This window comes from Zeus faber (genome assembly GCF_960531495.2).
Source record: "Zeus faber genome assembly, chromosome: 1".
Classification (NCBI taxonomy): Eukaryota; Metazoa; Chordata; class Actinopteri; order Zeiformes; family Zeidae; genus Zeus; species Zeus faber.
In genome coordinates, this window is record NC_137193.1 from 34,503,240 (window position 1) to 34,520,571 (window position 17,332).

Consider the following 17,332-nt stretch of genomic DNA (forward strand, 5'->3'; position numbering starts at 1 on the left):
AATTGACGGGACTTACTTTATTTTGAATATTCAATAAAAAACAGTATAAATCGACATGATTTCATTCTTTATATAGCCTGCCTATCAATTTTTTTAAGCTTGATAAACACAGATAATATTTAACCGGAATGCCTCCCATTTGTCCGGGAAATTGAGATCTTCCAGGAGATGTGGACCGGCACCAATTTTTTCCAACGGAAACTTTGATATAGATGTACATATGCAGTAATTATGTATGCAAGCACCAACACATATACCTAAACTGTACAGCAGCAGTTGTAATGCCCTGTTCAGACAACATGATATTTGCCTGGATCTGGCTGTCCTAGACACATTTCTGAGATCAGTGACAAAATGCTCCACATCTCATATAGTTTGACGGGTCTACGACACGCCGGGAGCTGTCCCAGACGGCTTTTTGAGCCGTCCCCGATGTCCCGAGACATGCTGGGAAACCTGGGGAGCTTGGGGACACAAGATCATGTCGTTTTAAATAGCATTGGGGACAAAATAAATGAGCGTACACGCAACAATTGTGTAGTGTGAACACCCCAGCAACGTCATGAGGTTCAAAGTCGTGTGGTCTGTGGGCACCTGAAGAGGTGATCAGAACATCAATCGCTATGAACCAGCCGACCCTTAGAGAAGTCACATGATTTCACATGTGAAAGCCCATGTGACCCATGTGCTATAAATGGCTTCTAAATGTGCTACAGATGGGTTTCACATGTGCTTTTATATATGATTCAGAACCCATATTTTCACTCAGATTTCCCATGTGGCGACATGTTGTGAAAGAAGGTGAACATGTGATCACATCTGAAATCATGTGACTCTTTTATAAGGGCAGAGTGAGCTGATGTGTGGCTGTGGTTGTCTGTGTGTGTTAGCACCCACCCACTCACCTGTTCCGTCCTGTACCAGCAAGGGTGACGAGGCCATGGGGAAACACAACAGCAAGCTGGCCCCGGAAGTGCTGGATGATTTGACCAAGAGCACCGAGTTCAATGAGGCCGAACTCAAGCAGTGGTACAAGGGCTTCCTGAAAGACTGTCCCTCCGGGATCCTCAACCTGGAGGAGTTCCAGCAGCTCTACGTCAAGGTGAGGGGGGAGAGCGAGGTACAGATAGGAAGGAAGGAAATATGGATTGGAGAAAAGGGAGAAAAGAAGGAAAGGAGGAATGCAGGAAGGAAAGGAAAGGGGAACACGCTGTAATCCTTGTCTATAGTCACAACAACATGCAAAGGGAAATGATAGAGCCTTGATTTTAAATATCTGAGTCACAACTTGAATGTTAATGAACGACACATTGAAAAAGCAACATTCAAACAAAACTACATTAAGCGGTTAAGCTACAATATGTAAAAATGCAAAAAAATCTACTCAATTACGGTAATGTGAGTCATTGTAATGAGATATTTTCACTCTTGAAAATAGTAAGACTGAGAGGGGAAGAATACAAACCTTTTTCTCTTTTTCGCCTTACTACCCCCCCCCCCCCCCCCCCCCTCAACAAAGTTTTTCCCGTATGGCGACGCCTCCAAGTTCGCCCAGCACGCCTTCCGGACCTTCGACAAGAACGGAGACGGGACCATAGACTTCAGGGAGTTCATCTGCGCCCTGTCCATCACTTCCAGGGGCAGCTTCGAGCAGAAGCTGAACTGGGCGTTCAATATGTACGACCTGGATGGGGATGGGAAGATCACGCGCATGGAGATGCTGGAGATAATTGAGGTGTGTGTGTGTGTGTGTGTGTGTGTGTGTGTGTGTGTGTGTGTGTGTGTGTGTGTGTGTGTGTGTGTGTGTGCGTGTGTGTGTGTAGAGAGGGCATGCGTGTTTGTGTGTGTGTGTGTGTATGTGTGTGTGAGAGTTAGTGTATGTATTGACGTCCGTTTCACATTCCATCAGCATTCTTACATGCCAATCAGAGTGTTACAATTCTGCAAATATTCAGATTTTATTGCAATTCTATATAATAATGTATGTCATTTTTAGACCAGACCACAGAAACCGATTCAATCATTTTCCAAAGAGGATACTACTGTACATCTAAAGATAATGAACAACATCAGAATTTAGATAGCTATGTATATAAAAATACAATATTATAAATAATATATAAATATAAATATAAAATCTAAATATAAAACCCTATATACTGTAATTTGTATGACTCGTCTGTTGCATAAATACAATGTGAAAATCCATCTGGGAGCCAGTGCAGCATTTAAAAAATAGTCTGGTAAAATCATAATAATTCAAATGATAGGTTGGCTATGTGTCAACCCAGGCCATATTAAAATGTTGCTTCCCTTTATTTGTTACTGTGCCTCAAAGTCTCACAACCTCACTGAGCGCTGTACCATTGAAAAACGTACCGCTCTGCTGCAGCTTCTCACTGTGCTTAAATGCAGTCCAATGGGGCAAACGTTTAAGCCTTGAAAACGGGAAACGTCATACGTTTTTCTCCACATGTTTTGAATAACATTAATGTATATAATGTCACATTTTATTTAGAACTCCTTTTTGTTTTTGCCATAGCTAACGCTAAGGAAGCCATGTGTAGGTAGTAGTAGGAAGCGGTGTGGCCTCGTTCTAGTCTCTTAACCCTGAAAAACAAGACAAAATGCTTGTTTGTGACCATTTATTCTGCCCGTACTGACTATATTGTGTGCTTTCGGTTTTTGAAAGGAGGTTTAACATGTCAGGCTTAAACCTTTGTCCCATTGGTTTGCATTCGAGCACAGTGGGAAGCTGCAGCAGAGTGGTAAAGCTTCTCAATACAAAAGCGTTCAGTGAAGTTGTGCCCCGAACAATTATTAATAAAATGGAAAGCAACATTTAAGGCCTGGAGTGAAAAGTATCGACCCTATCTTTTAAGTGAACAGATTATTTTCCATCGACTCAAAGCCACTTAAAGCGTCAAAAGAATAGTCGTGCATCTTTTTTTTTTTACGAGCTAACCTCCGCTCCCCACTCCCACCTGCACCTCCACCTCCATTACAGGCCATCTACAAAATGGTGGGCACGGTGATCATGATGCGGATGAACGAGGACGGGCTGACCCCGCAGCAGCGCGTGGACAAGATCTTCTCCAAGATGGACAAGGACCACAACGATGAGATCACACTGGAGGAGTTCAAGGAGGCCGCCAAGTCCGACCCCTCCATCGTCCTCCTGCTGCAGTGCGACATGCAGAAGTAGAGATTTGGGAAGTGTGGGGATGAGGGGGGGTGCATTGTACCGGACAAAGAAAGAGGGTTGGAGGGTGGATGAGAAGGGAGGAAGAGGTTGGAGATGGGGGGGTGGCGGTGAGGAAGGAGAGCACAGGGGGGAATCACTTGATACGTCGTGGCGGAGCGGCGTGAGAAGCGCTTGGGAAATTAAGTGTTCGTCCAAAAAAACAAAACATACACGATGCTTCCCACCACGACGCCCCAGCGGGCGACGCCGGCTTTGTAAATCGGATTGGCGATTCACACCGCTTCCCCACGACTACACATCACGGAATTCAAGAGTTGTTCGAAATATAGTGGCTGAAGGAATATTGTGGCCAAAATGTCGGCGTTGTGAGATTTAGATCCCACGACCGCCCCACATTAAATTCCAAATCGCCAATGTATAACTTACCCAGCTTTTCTTTAACTTCGAGGTCATCGTGTTCATCTTATTTCATTAGTTTTATGGATCGCAGTGAATTGTAATCGCATAAATCCAGGCGACACATAAAATGAGTTGTGGCAGATGGGGGTGGGGGGGCGTCGAGGCGGTGGCTGGATGCGAGGGGAAGTCAAGTCGATAGGCTGGCTCTCCTCGCGTTCGGCAGTGGCGGTGGCTAATTATGCTGTTTGGCCAACTGCGACTGGGGAGAGTTTTCGTAATGTCTGTTTTGCCTGTCAGTGAGGGAGAGGGAGCCTGAGAGGGCGCTCGGAGCGGAGTGCCCGCTGTCTGGCGCCGGAAACCCTCAGTCTTTTGGTTATATTGTCCCTGAGCTTTATTTCTATTATTATTATTTCCGCACTTGAGCGTGATTTGTGTTGAACTTCTGCATAAAACCTGGCGAGCCGGCGAAGTGTTTCCAGACCCTGTGTCTCCCTCCGTCATTCTGCTGAACTCTGTAGCCAGCAGGCTACAAGTGCCACCCGAGCCGGGAAGTTCAACATTAATCACACTCAAGTGCAGAAATAATAATATTGATAATAGAAATAAACCTGACTTCCCCTCACATTCCGCCACCGGCTCCACCACGCCCCTCTGTCTGCCACATAAGTCATTTGCGATTTTAGACGCTACCTGGCATTTACTCTTTGAGCAGTCGTTTCACCCAGAAGATAAATATTGATTATTGATTCATGTATCACAACTTGCATGACTATGACATCACTGAATTGAATGCGGCATTTAGACATTTAACTGATGTGCTTAAACTATGATTATATTGATGAAAGTGCAATTTCACTTTACTGGATTTAACCCAATTAAAGATACAATAAGTCATATTTTATTAATACGGGCACAAACTGACTATGATACAGCATTAGAGGTCTGCAAATGTTATTGATCGATGCCAGTCGGTCCACTGTCACCTTGACGACCGCTGAGATTTCAAGCTCGCCAAACAAGCAGCCTGCACAGAAAATAATCCTCCAGCCCAGACCCGACCAATCTCTGCTCAATCCCCTCCCCCTTAAACGGAGCTGCTTGAATCCTTGAACATTTTAGTTTGCGAAAGCATAGGCAAACACTTCGCGACCAAATGACCAGAATCCGCTGCTGCAAAGGCTAAGAAACCTTGTGGAGGAGCATAAATGTTACCGGAATGTTGGTGTAGTTTCTATGGCTATTTGTTGCTAATTGCGCCTTTAAATGGAGTTCATTCCGATCCCTGTGCCAACTAACATGCCCCCGATGTTGTAATTCTTCGCAAAAAAGGGGCGACTCGGAAAAAGGGAATCAAGTCAAACCGGGTGGCGGTTAGATGCTCGGACAGTCCAGAGAGAGTTAAAAGATGAGTAGGCGTTATCCAGAAAGAGAGTACAAATACAAGTGTACAATACCATGAGCTGTGTTTGTGTGTGTGTCTGTGTCCAAGTGTGTTTGTTGACTGTAGGTGTTCCTGAGCGTGTATGAGTGTGTGTGCCATGCCATACGAACGAATGCACGCGTGTGCTTTACGTGAGACGTACGACATATGTATTTGCATCCATCTTTAGAGTTCTGACCTAAATCCAGTCCGATTTTGAATCACTTAAAAAAATCACCACAAAGATTGGCCAGAAGACCAGAAGAGAGCTCCACTCTAAAAACACTGTTTGTATTTATTTTTTCCTCCACATGAGTCAGGCAGGGACTGAGAGCCCTGAGCAACCGGTGGCAAATCCCTCCCCCAAGTGTGACTAAGCATACTGATGCACTTCAGATGGACTTCTCTCCGCAGCTTTTCAGTAGAAGCCTTGCTCAAATTTGAAAGAAAAACAAATCGAGAAGTGAAGCGGAAATAATGAATTCATCCAAATTCCAGCCCAACGAGCCACAGCTTTTAGGGTTCCAATGCATGCGATCACTCCAATCACTGCCCCGATTCTCCTTCCATCGGTTTTAGGAGGGCAAATCAGACCGCCAAGTCTGTAACCCAACTGAGGAGAAATCCCACTGACAAAAAAGTGGCTCTCTTGGAAATTGGAACTTGGAATCCTGGAAATTGTCTCGAGTCCTGAGTCCCTTTGGACCACTCTCGAGTCCAAAAGCTGCAATTTTAACAGCGGAGCCCCTCAGAACAACACACAACAAAACAAAACGCATGCGTCTTTGCAGAGGACTTCACTTTTTCCGTGTAGACAATAATTATACGAGAATTATAATCATATAATCTATTATTAATTACACCCCTGTGACCGAAGGGCGGCTGCCCAAATTTCGCTTTTGCAAATAATCCTCCCTTTTTCGCCGGCCTCCTCTCTCCGACTGCCCTTTCTGTCCCTTCTCTAAAGGTCAGGGAGGAAATGCTTTGAAAACCGGTGGAGGGGGGAGGAACTTTGCTGGACTCGCTTAGATCTCAAAATCAATGTGTAAAGTCGCAAAAGGCAAAGGGGGCTCGGGTTGTGTGTGTGTGTGTGTGTGTGTGTGTGTGTGCGTGCGCGTGCGTGCGTGCGCATGTGTTCGTCTTTTTTAGGATGCCCTCCAAACAAATCAGATTGTACCCTCCTCCTCCTCACCCCACCAACCACAACATTGTCCCGCCAAAGCCGAACAACGTCGGAAGCTTGTCCCCACTGTGCGATAACGTGACCATTAAACACTGGACATGTACCCGGTAACGCGACAATAATCATATATATTATTATTAATAACATATATGAGATGTATATGTAAACGTACCACTCGCTTAGCCCTTCTTTCATATGACACAGTTGAAGCTGTTTTGCATACAAAGAATGTGTAAGAGAGAGAGTGAGAGAGAAGAACAGTGTGAGAGTGTTGGGGTGCCTGTGGAGGCCACGTCGGGGCACTTTCTCGAGCATTTACTTGTTATCCGTCCGAGCGTTCGTCACATGTCGTGTGTCACATTTGGCGTAACGGAGACGCCTCACACTCCGATTTAGCTTGGAACTTCTCGTGTCGTCGCCCCCCCCCCACCACCACCCCGTCACGCACACCGATGCCCGAGTATTATCCGCACAGACACACACTTGCTTTTGTGGTCCGCTGGTATACAGTACGTGCTGTCTCTTGATAATGGGATGCGTTGTCATGTTTAGTCACGTTATAGCCTCCTGTTGCAGATAGAAATACATGATATTCGCGCGCACGCACACACACACACACACACACACACACACACACACACACACAGATTTTAGGCTTCTCGAAAAAACCGCAGAATTACCAGGGGGGTCGAGAGGAGGAGTGTGAAGGGAACTGGCCGAGGCTTGCGTCTGTTGTTCAGACTGTTCAGCAGCAGGCCTGTGACACAGCACCACCTAGCGGCAGTAGGATCAGTTACATGGAACTGCTGACAACTACATGACTCACTTTATTTTGTGTGTACGTCAACTTTCAGGGCGAAATCAAAGAATCGGACGTGATGACGCATCGGATCACGTGACCTTGTGAAAAAAATTGCTTTCAAAAAAGAGTTCTGTACAGATTTACTGCATAAGCAAACGCGCGCGCACACACACACACACACACACACACACACACACACACACACACACGTGTTCTTGTTGTATGTTGTATATTGTCGTCATCGGGTGAAAGTCAATCAATCAATAGTACAAACAGTAATATACAGAACAAAAGTTTCAATAAAACAGACCCTGCAGATAGGCTAATGAAGTGCCTACACATCGTGCTCATCGTCACATCCGTCTGTCATTGATTAGATGTCGGCCACCGTGATTAGCCCCAAAAATTAGTACAATGTTTTATTTATTATTCCTTTTTTTATTATATATATATTTTTTTCTTCGTAACTTTGGGTGGACAGATTCTCTCTGTTTGGGTGACTCATTTAATGCTTTCAACGTGCCAAATGCGAGACATACATGATGATTGTTTGGGGTGGGATGCGGTATGAAGTGGCATCACATTAATATGATGATTTTTTCTTTTTACAGTCATTCATTTATTCCTCTGGCCCCCAAGTTTCAGCTCATTTTGCTGTTATTCCCATGTCCTCTGAAAGATGGCTCTTCTACTTTTTCACAGGGAATCACTCGTGCTCGGTTGTGCAATATAATTATATTCTTAGACATTTATCTATGGTGTTTATGTAAATGATTTTCTGTCCCAGAAGTGTATTTTGGTTGGTTTTTTTTTTGTTTGTTTGTTTGTTTTTTTTGGGGGGGGGGGGTTCAATGTTGTACGTAACACTCCTAGAACAAAGACACTGTAATTATTTTTGTTACATAGAATAAAACACATTGATGTTAGAAAAAAGATTGTCATTTTCTTATGTATGTGCATGGAACTTAGACACACACACGCACGCAACCGCGCGCGCGTACGCACGCACGCGCGCGCGCACACACACAAGCACACACACACACACACACACACACACACACACACACACACACACACACACACACACACACACACACACACACACAAAAGGACCCAAGCATATGAGTCACCGTCTGGCAATGATGTCACATTACTGCAGTGATGTCAGCACTCATGCCGTTCTCATGGTAACCAGGCTAGAGCCAGAAGTGTGCACATTCAATGATAACACACTGCACACCTGCTGAATGTTTGTGACTCGAGTCCAGTTTGCTGACTGGCAGCTCAGAAGCCATGGATCAGAGATGCATTCCCTGAGGTGGGAGATATGGTTTTCATCTGAGTGTGCTGCTCTTTTCTGTGAATGTTCATCCAATACATTCTTATAAAGTGCAATTTAAAAAAATAACCTAATATATATATATATATATATATATATATATATATATATATATATATATATATATATATATATATATATATATATATATATATGGCACGGTGGCAGCAGTGCATTGCACTGCTGCCTCACAGCAAGAAGGTCCTGGGTTCGATTCCCGCCTGGGGCGCTGTTGGCACCGTGCTCCGGCGGGTTATCTCCCAAATAGGAGCCTTTCTGTGTGGAGTTTGCATGTTCTCCCCGTGCTCACATGGGGTTTCCTCCACCTCCCGTCAGTAAGGACCCCCCTCAAAAACATGCACCCATCATCGTCTGACCAGCGATGGACACTTATCACCTGGTCCCCGGGCGCGTCCACGTATGCTGCCCACTGCTCCTGGCTGTGCCCCCGGAGGAAGGACAAGCCAGGATGGGTCAAAAGCAGAGAATCCATTTCACCGGCCACCATCAAAGCATGTGCATGTGTGTGTGTGTGCAAGCATGTGTTATAGTGTGGTGTGTTGCGTGATAAATAAAGACTTTCTTCTTCTTTTCTATTATATACTATACTACTATACTATACTATACTACTACTAGGTTTATATACCATATATGTATATATATATAAAATATACATGTATATTGTCATTTTTATCCCCTTAACCACCTTTTTCAATGTTTATATTTTGTGATATTGTATTCTGGTTTTGTGTGGTAATGGTGAATTGAATTTCTATTTTTTTGTATCACCTATTTCTATTTAAAAAGAAGACTCACCTTAGACCCTTAGTTACAAGGAAATAAAATTAACTTACACATCGAAAATGGACTAGAGGCCGGACCTGTACAGAAGGGAACCTATACTTTTCTCTTTTTATATACCTTTAATAATCCAGAGGGGCAGTGTCTGCACCATGCATTCACGATTTTTTTTGTTAAATAGCATGTTTATACATTTGGCAGAGGCGAGCAACTAGCCAGTGCATCCTCTTCTGGCTGCGACCAGAGCGAAAACACATCCATAACCCAAAATCTTTATTATCTCCAGGAAAGATTGACCTGTTTTCATCCATTACTGTTGCCAGGTAAAACAAAAAAACAACTCCCATCTCAGCACCTTTTTTTCCAACTATTCACCACCGATCAATAGCATTCTATTCTGAGCCCGATGCATTGGGCTGCAGATCAGTGGAAAAACTGAAAAGCCAAACAGCATGTGTGTGTGTGTGTGAGAGAGAGCGAGAGCGAGAGGGAGAGAGAGAGAGATGAGAGAGAGAGAGAGAGAGAGAGAGAGAGATACTGCAGTAATAGAGGTCACCCGGTGCAGTTTGCAGAGCGGTCACAGGGGGGCGCTGTAAGCTCCGTATGAAGTGATTCCAGGAGACCTATAGAAAACCATTTCAGTCAGTATTGTATAAATAAATACATAAACGTGCCTATGAAATAAATCATGAAAAAAAATAAATGTGGTAATAAATATATACATGGGTAGATTTAGTTAAATGAATAAATAAATAGTTTTTCATTTTGAAAATTACTTTTTCAGAAGACTATTTTTTTTAATTTCAGGGGACTTTTATTTCATCATTCCACGTTTATCTCTTTAAGGGGCTTTTCTTTAATATTTCTACATAAATCTATTTCATGCCACTTTTATTTCATAATGCCACATTGGGGCGGGGTTTTCTCACAGATTCAGAGCCAGGGAACACCGGCGGTCCGGCCCTGCCATTGGCACTCTCCTAGGTAACAGTGGTGGTTGCTCGAAGCAGGTCCATAGCTCCTGATACCTCCTCGGTTCCGCTTGACCGTCCGTACCCTTTACACCACGTCCGACACTGTGCCAGCACTGTGCAAGGGCCAGCCCACTTGCTCGACAACTGAGGGGAGAGGGCCTTCTTTCTCTCCAGACATTTGACCCACACCTGGGTCCTGGCTGCAGAGTCCGTTCCCCGGCAGCGGGAATCGTAGGCCCGTTTCTGTCCCTGGGATACAGAGTTTGTGTCCAAAAATGAGCGCTGCAGGAGTGCAGTTACGGGGTTCAGAAGTAGGCCTACTACTCACCCTCCGGGGGAACAGACTTTGCACCCAGGACCCAGGTGTCGGTCTACTGTCTTGAGAGAGGGGAAGGGCCTTTTCCCCTAAGCTGTCGAGCCAGTGGGCTGGCCCTTGCACTGTCCTGGAACAGCTGTCGGACGTGGTGGCCCTCCACCTTGACCGGCTCTCTACCTGAGAGGTATTGGAGCTGAGGACCAGCTCAGTCACGCCTATCACTGTTGCGGCACCGCCCCCTCTCTCCGCTGGCTCTGAAACTGAGAGAAAACCACGGCCCATTCATCTGAATATAAGGATTGGAAATGTGGCATTATGAAATCAAAATGCGATGAAATAAATAAATGTGGCATTATGAAATAAAAATGTGATGAAATAAATAAATGTGGCATTATAAAATAAAAGCCCCCTGAAATAAATAAATGTGGCAACAGTGATAGGCGTGACTGAGCTGGTCCTCAGCTCCAATACCTCTCAGGTAGAGAGCCGGTCAAGGTGGAGGGCCACCACGTCCGACAGCTGTTCCAGCACAGTGCAAGGGCCAGCCCACTGGCTCGACAGCTTAGGAGAAAAGGCCCTTCCCCTCTCTCCTGAAATAAAAATGTGATGAAATAAATGAATGTGGCATTATGAAATAAAAGTCCCCTGAAATTAATAAATGTGGAATTATGAAATAAAAGTCCCCTAAAATGAATAAAAACAGTCTCTTGAAAAAGTAATTTTAAAAATAAAAACCTATTTATTTATTGAACTATATTTACTCATTTATATTGACATTTATTTATATATCTATATATTTATTTAATATTGACACAAAAAACAAAAACAAATTTTAAATAAAATTAAATTAATAAATACATAAATAATAAGAAAGTATTATGGATAAATTATGATACAATATTTTAAATATGATATATTATTAAATATATTATAATAATAATAGTAGTAGTAATAATAATAATAATAATAATAATAATCATAATTATAATAATAATAATAAAAAAAATCTTTACTTTTTTTTACAAAAAACAAACCGTGTGTGTGTGTGGGGGGGGGGGGTCGGGTCAAAATGCTGATTTTGGAAGTTCAGGCATTTCAGACCCTGGTCTGAAATGTCTGAACTTTTGAATGTCTGATTTCCGGGGGGGGGCACAAAGAAAGTGAGCGATCGAGAGCAAGAAGACAGAGTTGACATTTCGCAAAGCATCAAATTAAAATACATTGCAGACTTACACTTCACACCACATTTACTCCAGACAGTTTAAAGTGCATGGAACAAATAATAGTACACATTTGTAGTCAGAAATCAACAAGAACAATAACTCAACTGTTTTGGTGTGTTTGTTTGGTAGCCCTGCCCCTGTGCTTAGTGCATTCAACATGGATACTAATGGGCCCTCGATTTACTTCAGCACACAACCTAAATATAACCCCCACCCCCCCCTTCCATACTTCTACCCTTCCCTCCCAATTCCTATGATTATTCCTATTACTATTTGGCACACGTTATGCCCCTTTCCTTTGCTTCCTAAAACAGTACACATGAAGAGCTCTGAGGATAATATGGACAGCTTGTTTGATTGCTTTAGCCACTGACCGGAAGGATTAGCCGGAGAAGAGGAGGAGGAGGAGCAGTGCTCCTCATGTGAGAAATAAACGCAAGGGGTGGAGTCTCTGAATAAGGAAGTGAGCCTGCGATTGGCCAGTGGGATGGCTGGGACAAGGGTGGTGTGGGGCTGGGTGGGGGTGAGAGTAGAGAGCTGAACTGAATGGGGCCAGAGTGGGAGAATGAGGAGGGGTGAGAGAGAGAGAGAAAGAGAGAGAGAGAGAGAGTGAGAGAGAGAGAGTTTGTGACGGTGTATCAGTGTGTGTGTTCAGCCATCATTGAAAGGTATACGCAGAGAAGACACGCGGCGTCACACATTGTTTACGCTGAAGGGTACGTGGACACGAGGACCTACTGGAGCATAACGTGACAGAAAGGATCGTATGTCTGTGTATGTGTGTGGATACAGGCCAGGGATCAGTGAGATGATAAAGAGACTTGATTGGAAGTTAAAGTGTGTGCAGAAAATTCCTTGTACCACCTCAACGCAGTAAATAATTCCCCTTGAAGAGGAAGGACGCAAACAAGTGGACAAGATAGAGGGAAAGTGAACACTTCTCTGAAGAGCCTGGCAAACTAGTCAGCCACAGTGTTTGTCTTGTGAGGTAGACTGCTGTATCTTGATGAAGGCCACAGGCCCCAAAGGGATATTTTAATTGGCCGCAATTGTGGTTTTCCTAAATATTAGTACCTCTATTGAAAGTGGGGCGCACTGTCGGGATCCTCGTGGGGGCGGCGGGTGGGGATTGGGAGGGGTGGGAATCTCCATGGTGAAGATGAGTCTGGAGCCTGTGCAGGTAATGAGCGGACAGGTCAAGGAGCTCAAAGTTGCACCTTCCTCCAATGGAGACAGCAAAGGGACCTGGGAAGAGAAAGAGGAGTTTGAGGACAACTTAGGACTCACCGCCAAGCCGAAACTGGTGAGTCTGGGATGCCCGTTCAGACCTGGCATATTTTCGCCAAGTCTGGCATTATCATGCGTCTCAAATGTATCTCCAGTCACCAGTTCTTATGCAAATAACTGTGTTGTTATTTCCCTGTAAAGCCAACTTAAGGTGTTTTTTGATATTGCTGCCACATTCCTGATTAAGCAGTTGCCCTGCATCATTTTGGAAACGTCCTCAAGTGCAGTTCATTTGTGACATAAATTGTCAAGTTCACTGAGTTTGAAAGGACTGTTCAATCCAAAATAGGGTAGGGCCTTTGCTGAATGAGTTGAGTGGAGATCGGCTGCCGTTTCTTGTAAATAAACACACTTCCACCATGGTTCCACCAACACTCAGTTGTATTGATGTGGCTAACTAAGTTTGCTTTCATGTACATGCCAAATGCAGATGCCCCCCATCCAAGCAGCGGAGCACTGTCAACTATTGTTCTCACCTTGATGTTCCGTGATTTTTTTAAATCAATCACTGCCTAGCGACTGAAATTAACCAATTGTAAGTGGATTTTAAAATGCCATACGTATTTCCTAGCAGTCGGGAATCAAGCAATTCCAATGAGAGATAGGTGTTATTATGTTATGAGCAGAGTTCCAAATGTTTGTTTGTTGAATTATGAATGAGCATGCAGCCTTCTTCCACTTCTGAATGGAGTCGTTGAATGGAGTCAGGTGCACATGATGTGATCACACCACACTACTGATCTAGACACATCCATCTCCGACAACTTCTGAGGGTGATTATCTCAGTTCTACCTCGACTTTTATGTGGCCCTTTGAAAATAAAGATTTCAAGATTTTTTCTACAGGTGTCCGCCTGTCAGTTCATCTCAGCCAACCCACACAGATTCTTTGAAAGCACTCTTTGGCTCTGATGTTTACCTTGCCCACACAGAGCTTAATGCATAGCCAAATGCGCGGCTGGGGTCATCACAATGATGCTGGCATATCTTTCTCTTTGTGCAACAGCCAGTGTATGTATATGTATATGTACTGTATATGTAAATGTATTTTTTTTAATGAAATATGGATTGTGTTCTTTCTCAGTCTCAATTTAAAAGCAAACACATGAGCAACCAGTTATTTCACGGGTAATGGTAGTGTGAGTTCATAAAGCTAGGGCCACATCACGTGATTGTTTGAAATTGTGAACGACAATGAAAAGATTAAGCAGCACACATATAACGACTGACATTTTCAGATTTATCAGTCCCTTCTGCGCCCACACACATAAAAGCTGCTGTCTTTGAGGAGCACAAATCTGAGGACGGAGAACAGACGGACCCAGTGTCCTGGTACTGCCACACTCGCAAGAAAGTATTTTCTCGCGAGAATCTCATGAGAGGAAAAATATCTTGTGATATTTTGACACCAAAACAAACATGGATGCCATACTGCACGTAAAAGACACCAGGATATGGTGTAAGCCGTGGATGGAGAAGGGAGTTCTTCTTCATGCAGGTGCATCTTTCGTTCTTTATAAAGTCACGGTGTGGCAGTCTGGCCTGTGGCATTTTCAGGGCCCTCCAACAGACTGAGTGAAGTAGAAAGATACTAGTTTATTGTAGAGAGTGGGCAAGGGGGAACAAGCACGGAGCAGATGGAAAACATGTCATGACAAGGGCTCCTCTCCTGTGTGTGTGTGTGGGGGTGGGGGTTTTACCTGTTGCTCATTGATTAGTCTAACAAGCAACAGGCGTACAGCCATCCTAGTCCTGGGCCCAATTACCTAGACCCAAGACAGGTGTGGCTGCTCAAACCACACCACCCCCACACCACACGCCTTCTGCTTCCTCCGACGCCAACTCACAATTTTGCTTGGCTGTTGAAAATTCTAGTTGCGATTTGAGGCTTTGACACGTACACACCAAAGGATTATGGAACAGGACTAGCCCCAATAATATCAAACATGTTTGATTGAATAATCTCTTGAACTTGAACTTGAACTTGAATCGTGACCTGTCCGACTGGTATTGTATTGAGAGAGATTTGAGTCTTTCACTCATACACACTCGATGACAACTACGATTCTACAGCATGACTACCCTGGACTACCATGACTCCGTCCGATCTCAAATCGTCGCCATATTGGCCTTGAAAATCATGTAATGTGGCCCTAGTTTTAGACAGACTGAAAGATAGATATATTTTGAGGGAATGGATGTGGTATGGGTTAAGAGTGAAAATGAAAGACAAGGGATGAAGGTCGGGAAACTGAGAATGAATCAGAAAAGGAAGTGAAATGAAAGTAACCCTAACCCAAAAACAGCAAAGCCAGAAGAGGAAGAGCTGGGAAACTAATAAGTATAAAAAAAAATATGAAAAGAAGGGTATTAAATTACAAGGAAAGGGAGCTGGAGATATTGGAGATAAAAGCTGAGCAATCTTTCCAACTCAAGGATTAGCGCAGGCAGTGGGGGATATTTACAGACTATTAATAGCCACCGCTATCATTCTAAACCAATCATCAACATGCGTTGAAAATAAGACTTAAGAAGATCTGGGACCCAAACAAACTCTTCAACCTGGCTAAGTCTGATTGTGGCGTTGGCTTGTTCGGAATATGTGTTTACGACTGCACCTCCATGCTCACATGAGCAGGTGCTGAATTCCCTTTTGAAAGACAATCACAATGACTTCCTAGTATTCTATTCCTAGTTATTGTGCTTTAAACGGATGACATGTCCGTGATAAGGATTATATGAGAGAGAGTGGATTGCTTTTATTCAAATCAGTGTCTCGTAACATTAGATGGCAATCTCATTCTGGGAATAGCTGGGCCAAAGGAAACACCAACATGCTGTGAAGTCCTTCCAAAGTAAATGGTTCACCCCCCATCACCACCACCACTCCCCCTGGTGCTGGGATCGTTTCCTGTTGAGGTTTAGTGCCGCTGGTTGCTAAGAAAGCCTGAAATTGCTTCAATATCCAGAATGAAACCGCAAACAGAGTTATACCACAATGAATGCTTCTTGATGATGCAGAGATGGGAGGCAATATGCAAAAGGAGTTCCCTCGTTAAAAAGTTGAATTAGGGGGCGACTGGATGTCAATGCTTCCCTTTAGGTTGGGTTGCTGAAATGGAATGCATGTAGTATCATGAACCTTACAATGAGTCCTAATAAATCCACGTTTGATGTACTGTACTGAATGAGTTTTGAATCACTGCCTGCCAAACAAAAATATGGATCCTATCGCAGTACCCCCCCCAAACCCCTCCCACACACACACACAATTTTTTTGGAACCTTGAGTCATGAACCAAGCTTTGAGTGTTTGCATTGAGTGTTGTTGTTTTTTTTTTGTTACATTTTCTTTTTCTTTTTATATATACTTTTTTATGAGAAGGTTTACATACCTCCATCTACAGGCATGACAACAATCCCGCTACAACACCTTTATCCGAATGCAATTTCGGCGGGACTCTGGTCAACCCTTTCTGCCCTTCACTCACTATATCTGCTGGCACAATGATTTTTACATATCTAAAAATATCATCCAATATCCTCTCTCCACCAGCAGCTCCCCAACCCTCACCTCTCCGCCACCTCCCATGTCCCCTTTCTCCCTCCCTTCCACTTTATCCTCTTGTTTGGCGATCGCCACCCACCAAGTCGCTCTTCCCTCCGCTTTGTCATGTAAGGGTCGGAAAAAGACTTCCCCCTTACCCAGAAATGTAAATAAGCAACAACTCATTGCTTTGCCTTGTTGACATCCAACGGTAACTGTCACACTGGGAGTCCTGCGCCCAGCATATTGCGTACATCTCTTGAACTTGAACTTGAAATTGAACTTGAACTTGAAAATCCCACCAAATAGGGGAGAGTGTGCAGCATCAAATGTGAGAGAATGGACCACATTCACAGTGATAGGGATATGTCAAATTTCATGTAAAAAAAAAAAGTCAGTCAAATGAAGCGCCGTACCTTACAGTAGGTCTATGGTGTTGGCAATGACTCACGATTAGCTGTAGTTGTACTTCCCTTGGCCTTTTAAATGATACAAATCAATGAGGAAGGGGTGAGAACAGCCGCTCTGGCCAGTGGAGCCAATTTGTCTGCATAGCCATGCAGACAAATCGCACTGAGCTCGCACCAGCATGACCTCATACTGCAGGAGACCTTAGTCATGTTATTTAGAGTAAACTGAATCGGATGGGTAAGCTGCACCAAAAGGTCTTGTATGTGTGCAAGGCTGTTGAGTGGACAATTATAGACCGCAAGGCATGCTTTGACGTACCCAGCATTTTAAGCTAACCTTTACACCAAGCCTGTTCTATCTTCATAGATCTTACAGGAATTACACAGGTGAACATTTTTAAGAATGCCGAATCCATGTATTCTGTTAC

General features: G+C 43.8%; 2 protein-coding genes across 3 annotated transcripts in view; both read left to right on the top strand.

Moving 5' to 3' along the window:
* Positions 1–940: 940 nt before the first annotated feature.
* Positions 941–3,205, top strand: LOC307231162 (visinin-like protein 1; the record flags this gene model as incomplete). Of its 2 annotated transcripts, XM_080001749.1 has the most annotated exons (3): positions 941–1,102; positions 1,520–1,735; positions 3,008–3,205. In XM_080001749.1, the coding sequence occupies 3 exons, from the start codon at positions 941–943 to the stop codon at positions 3,203–3,205; spliced, it is 576 nt and encodes a 191-aa protein (XP_079857875.1). The 2 variants fall into 2 exon arrangements, with proteins under 2 accessions (XP_079857875.1, XP_079857876.1); XM_080001750.1 differs by lacking the exon at positions 1,520–1,735.
* Positions 3,206–12,205: 9,000 nt separating this feature from the next.
* nt5c1aa (5'-nucleotidase, cytosolic IAa) overlaps positions 12,206–17,332 on the top strand; it is a 20,355-nt gene continuing 15,228 nt past the window's right edge. The window contains exon 1 of the mRNA XM_080015551.1: positions 12,206–12,965. Coding sequence (XP_079871677.1) covers positions 12,813–12,965 — 153 coding nt within the window. The 5' untranslated portion in view covers positions 12,206–12,812. The remainder of the gene's footprint in view (positions 12,966–17,332) is intronic.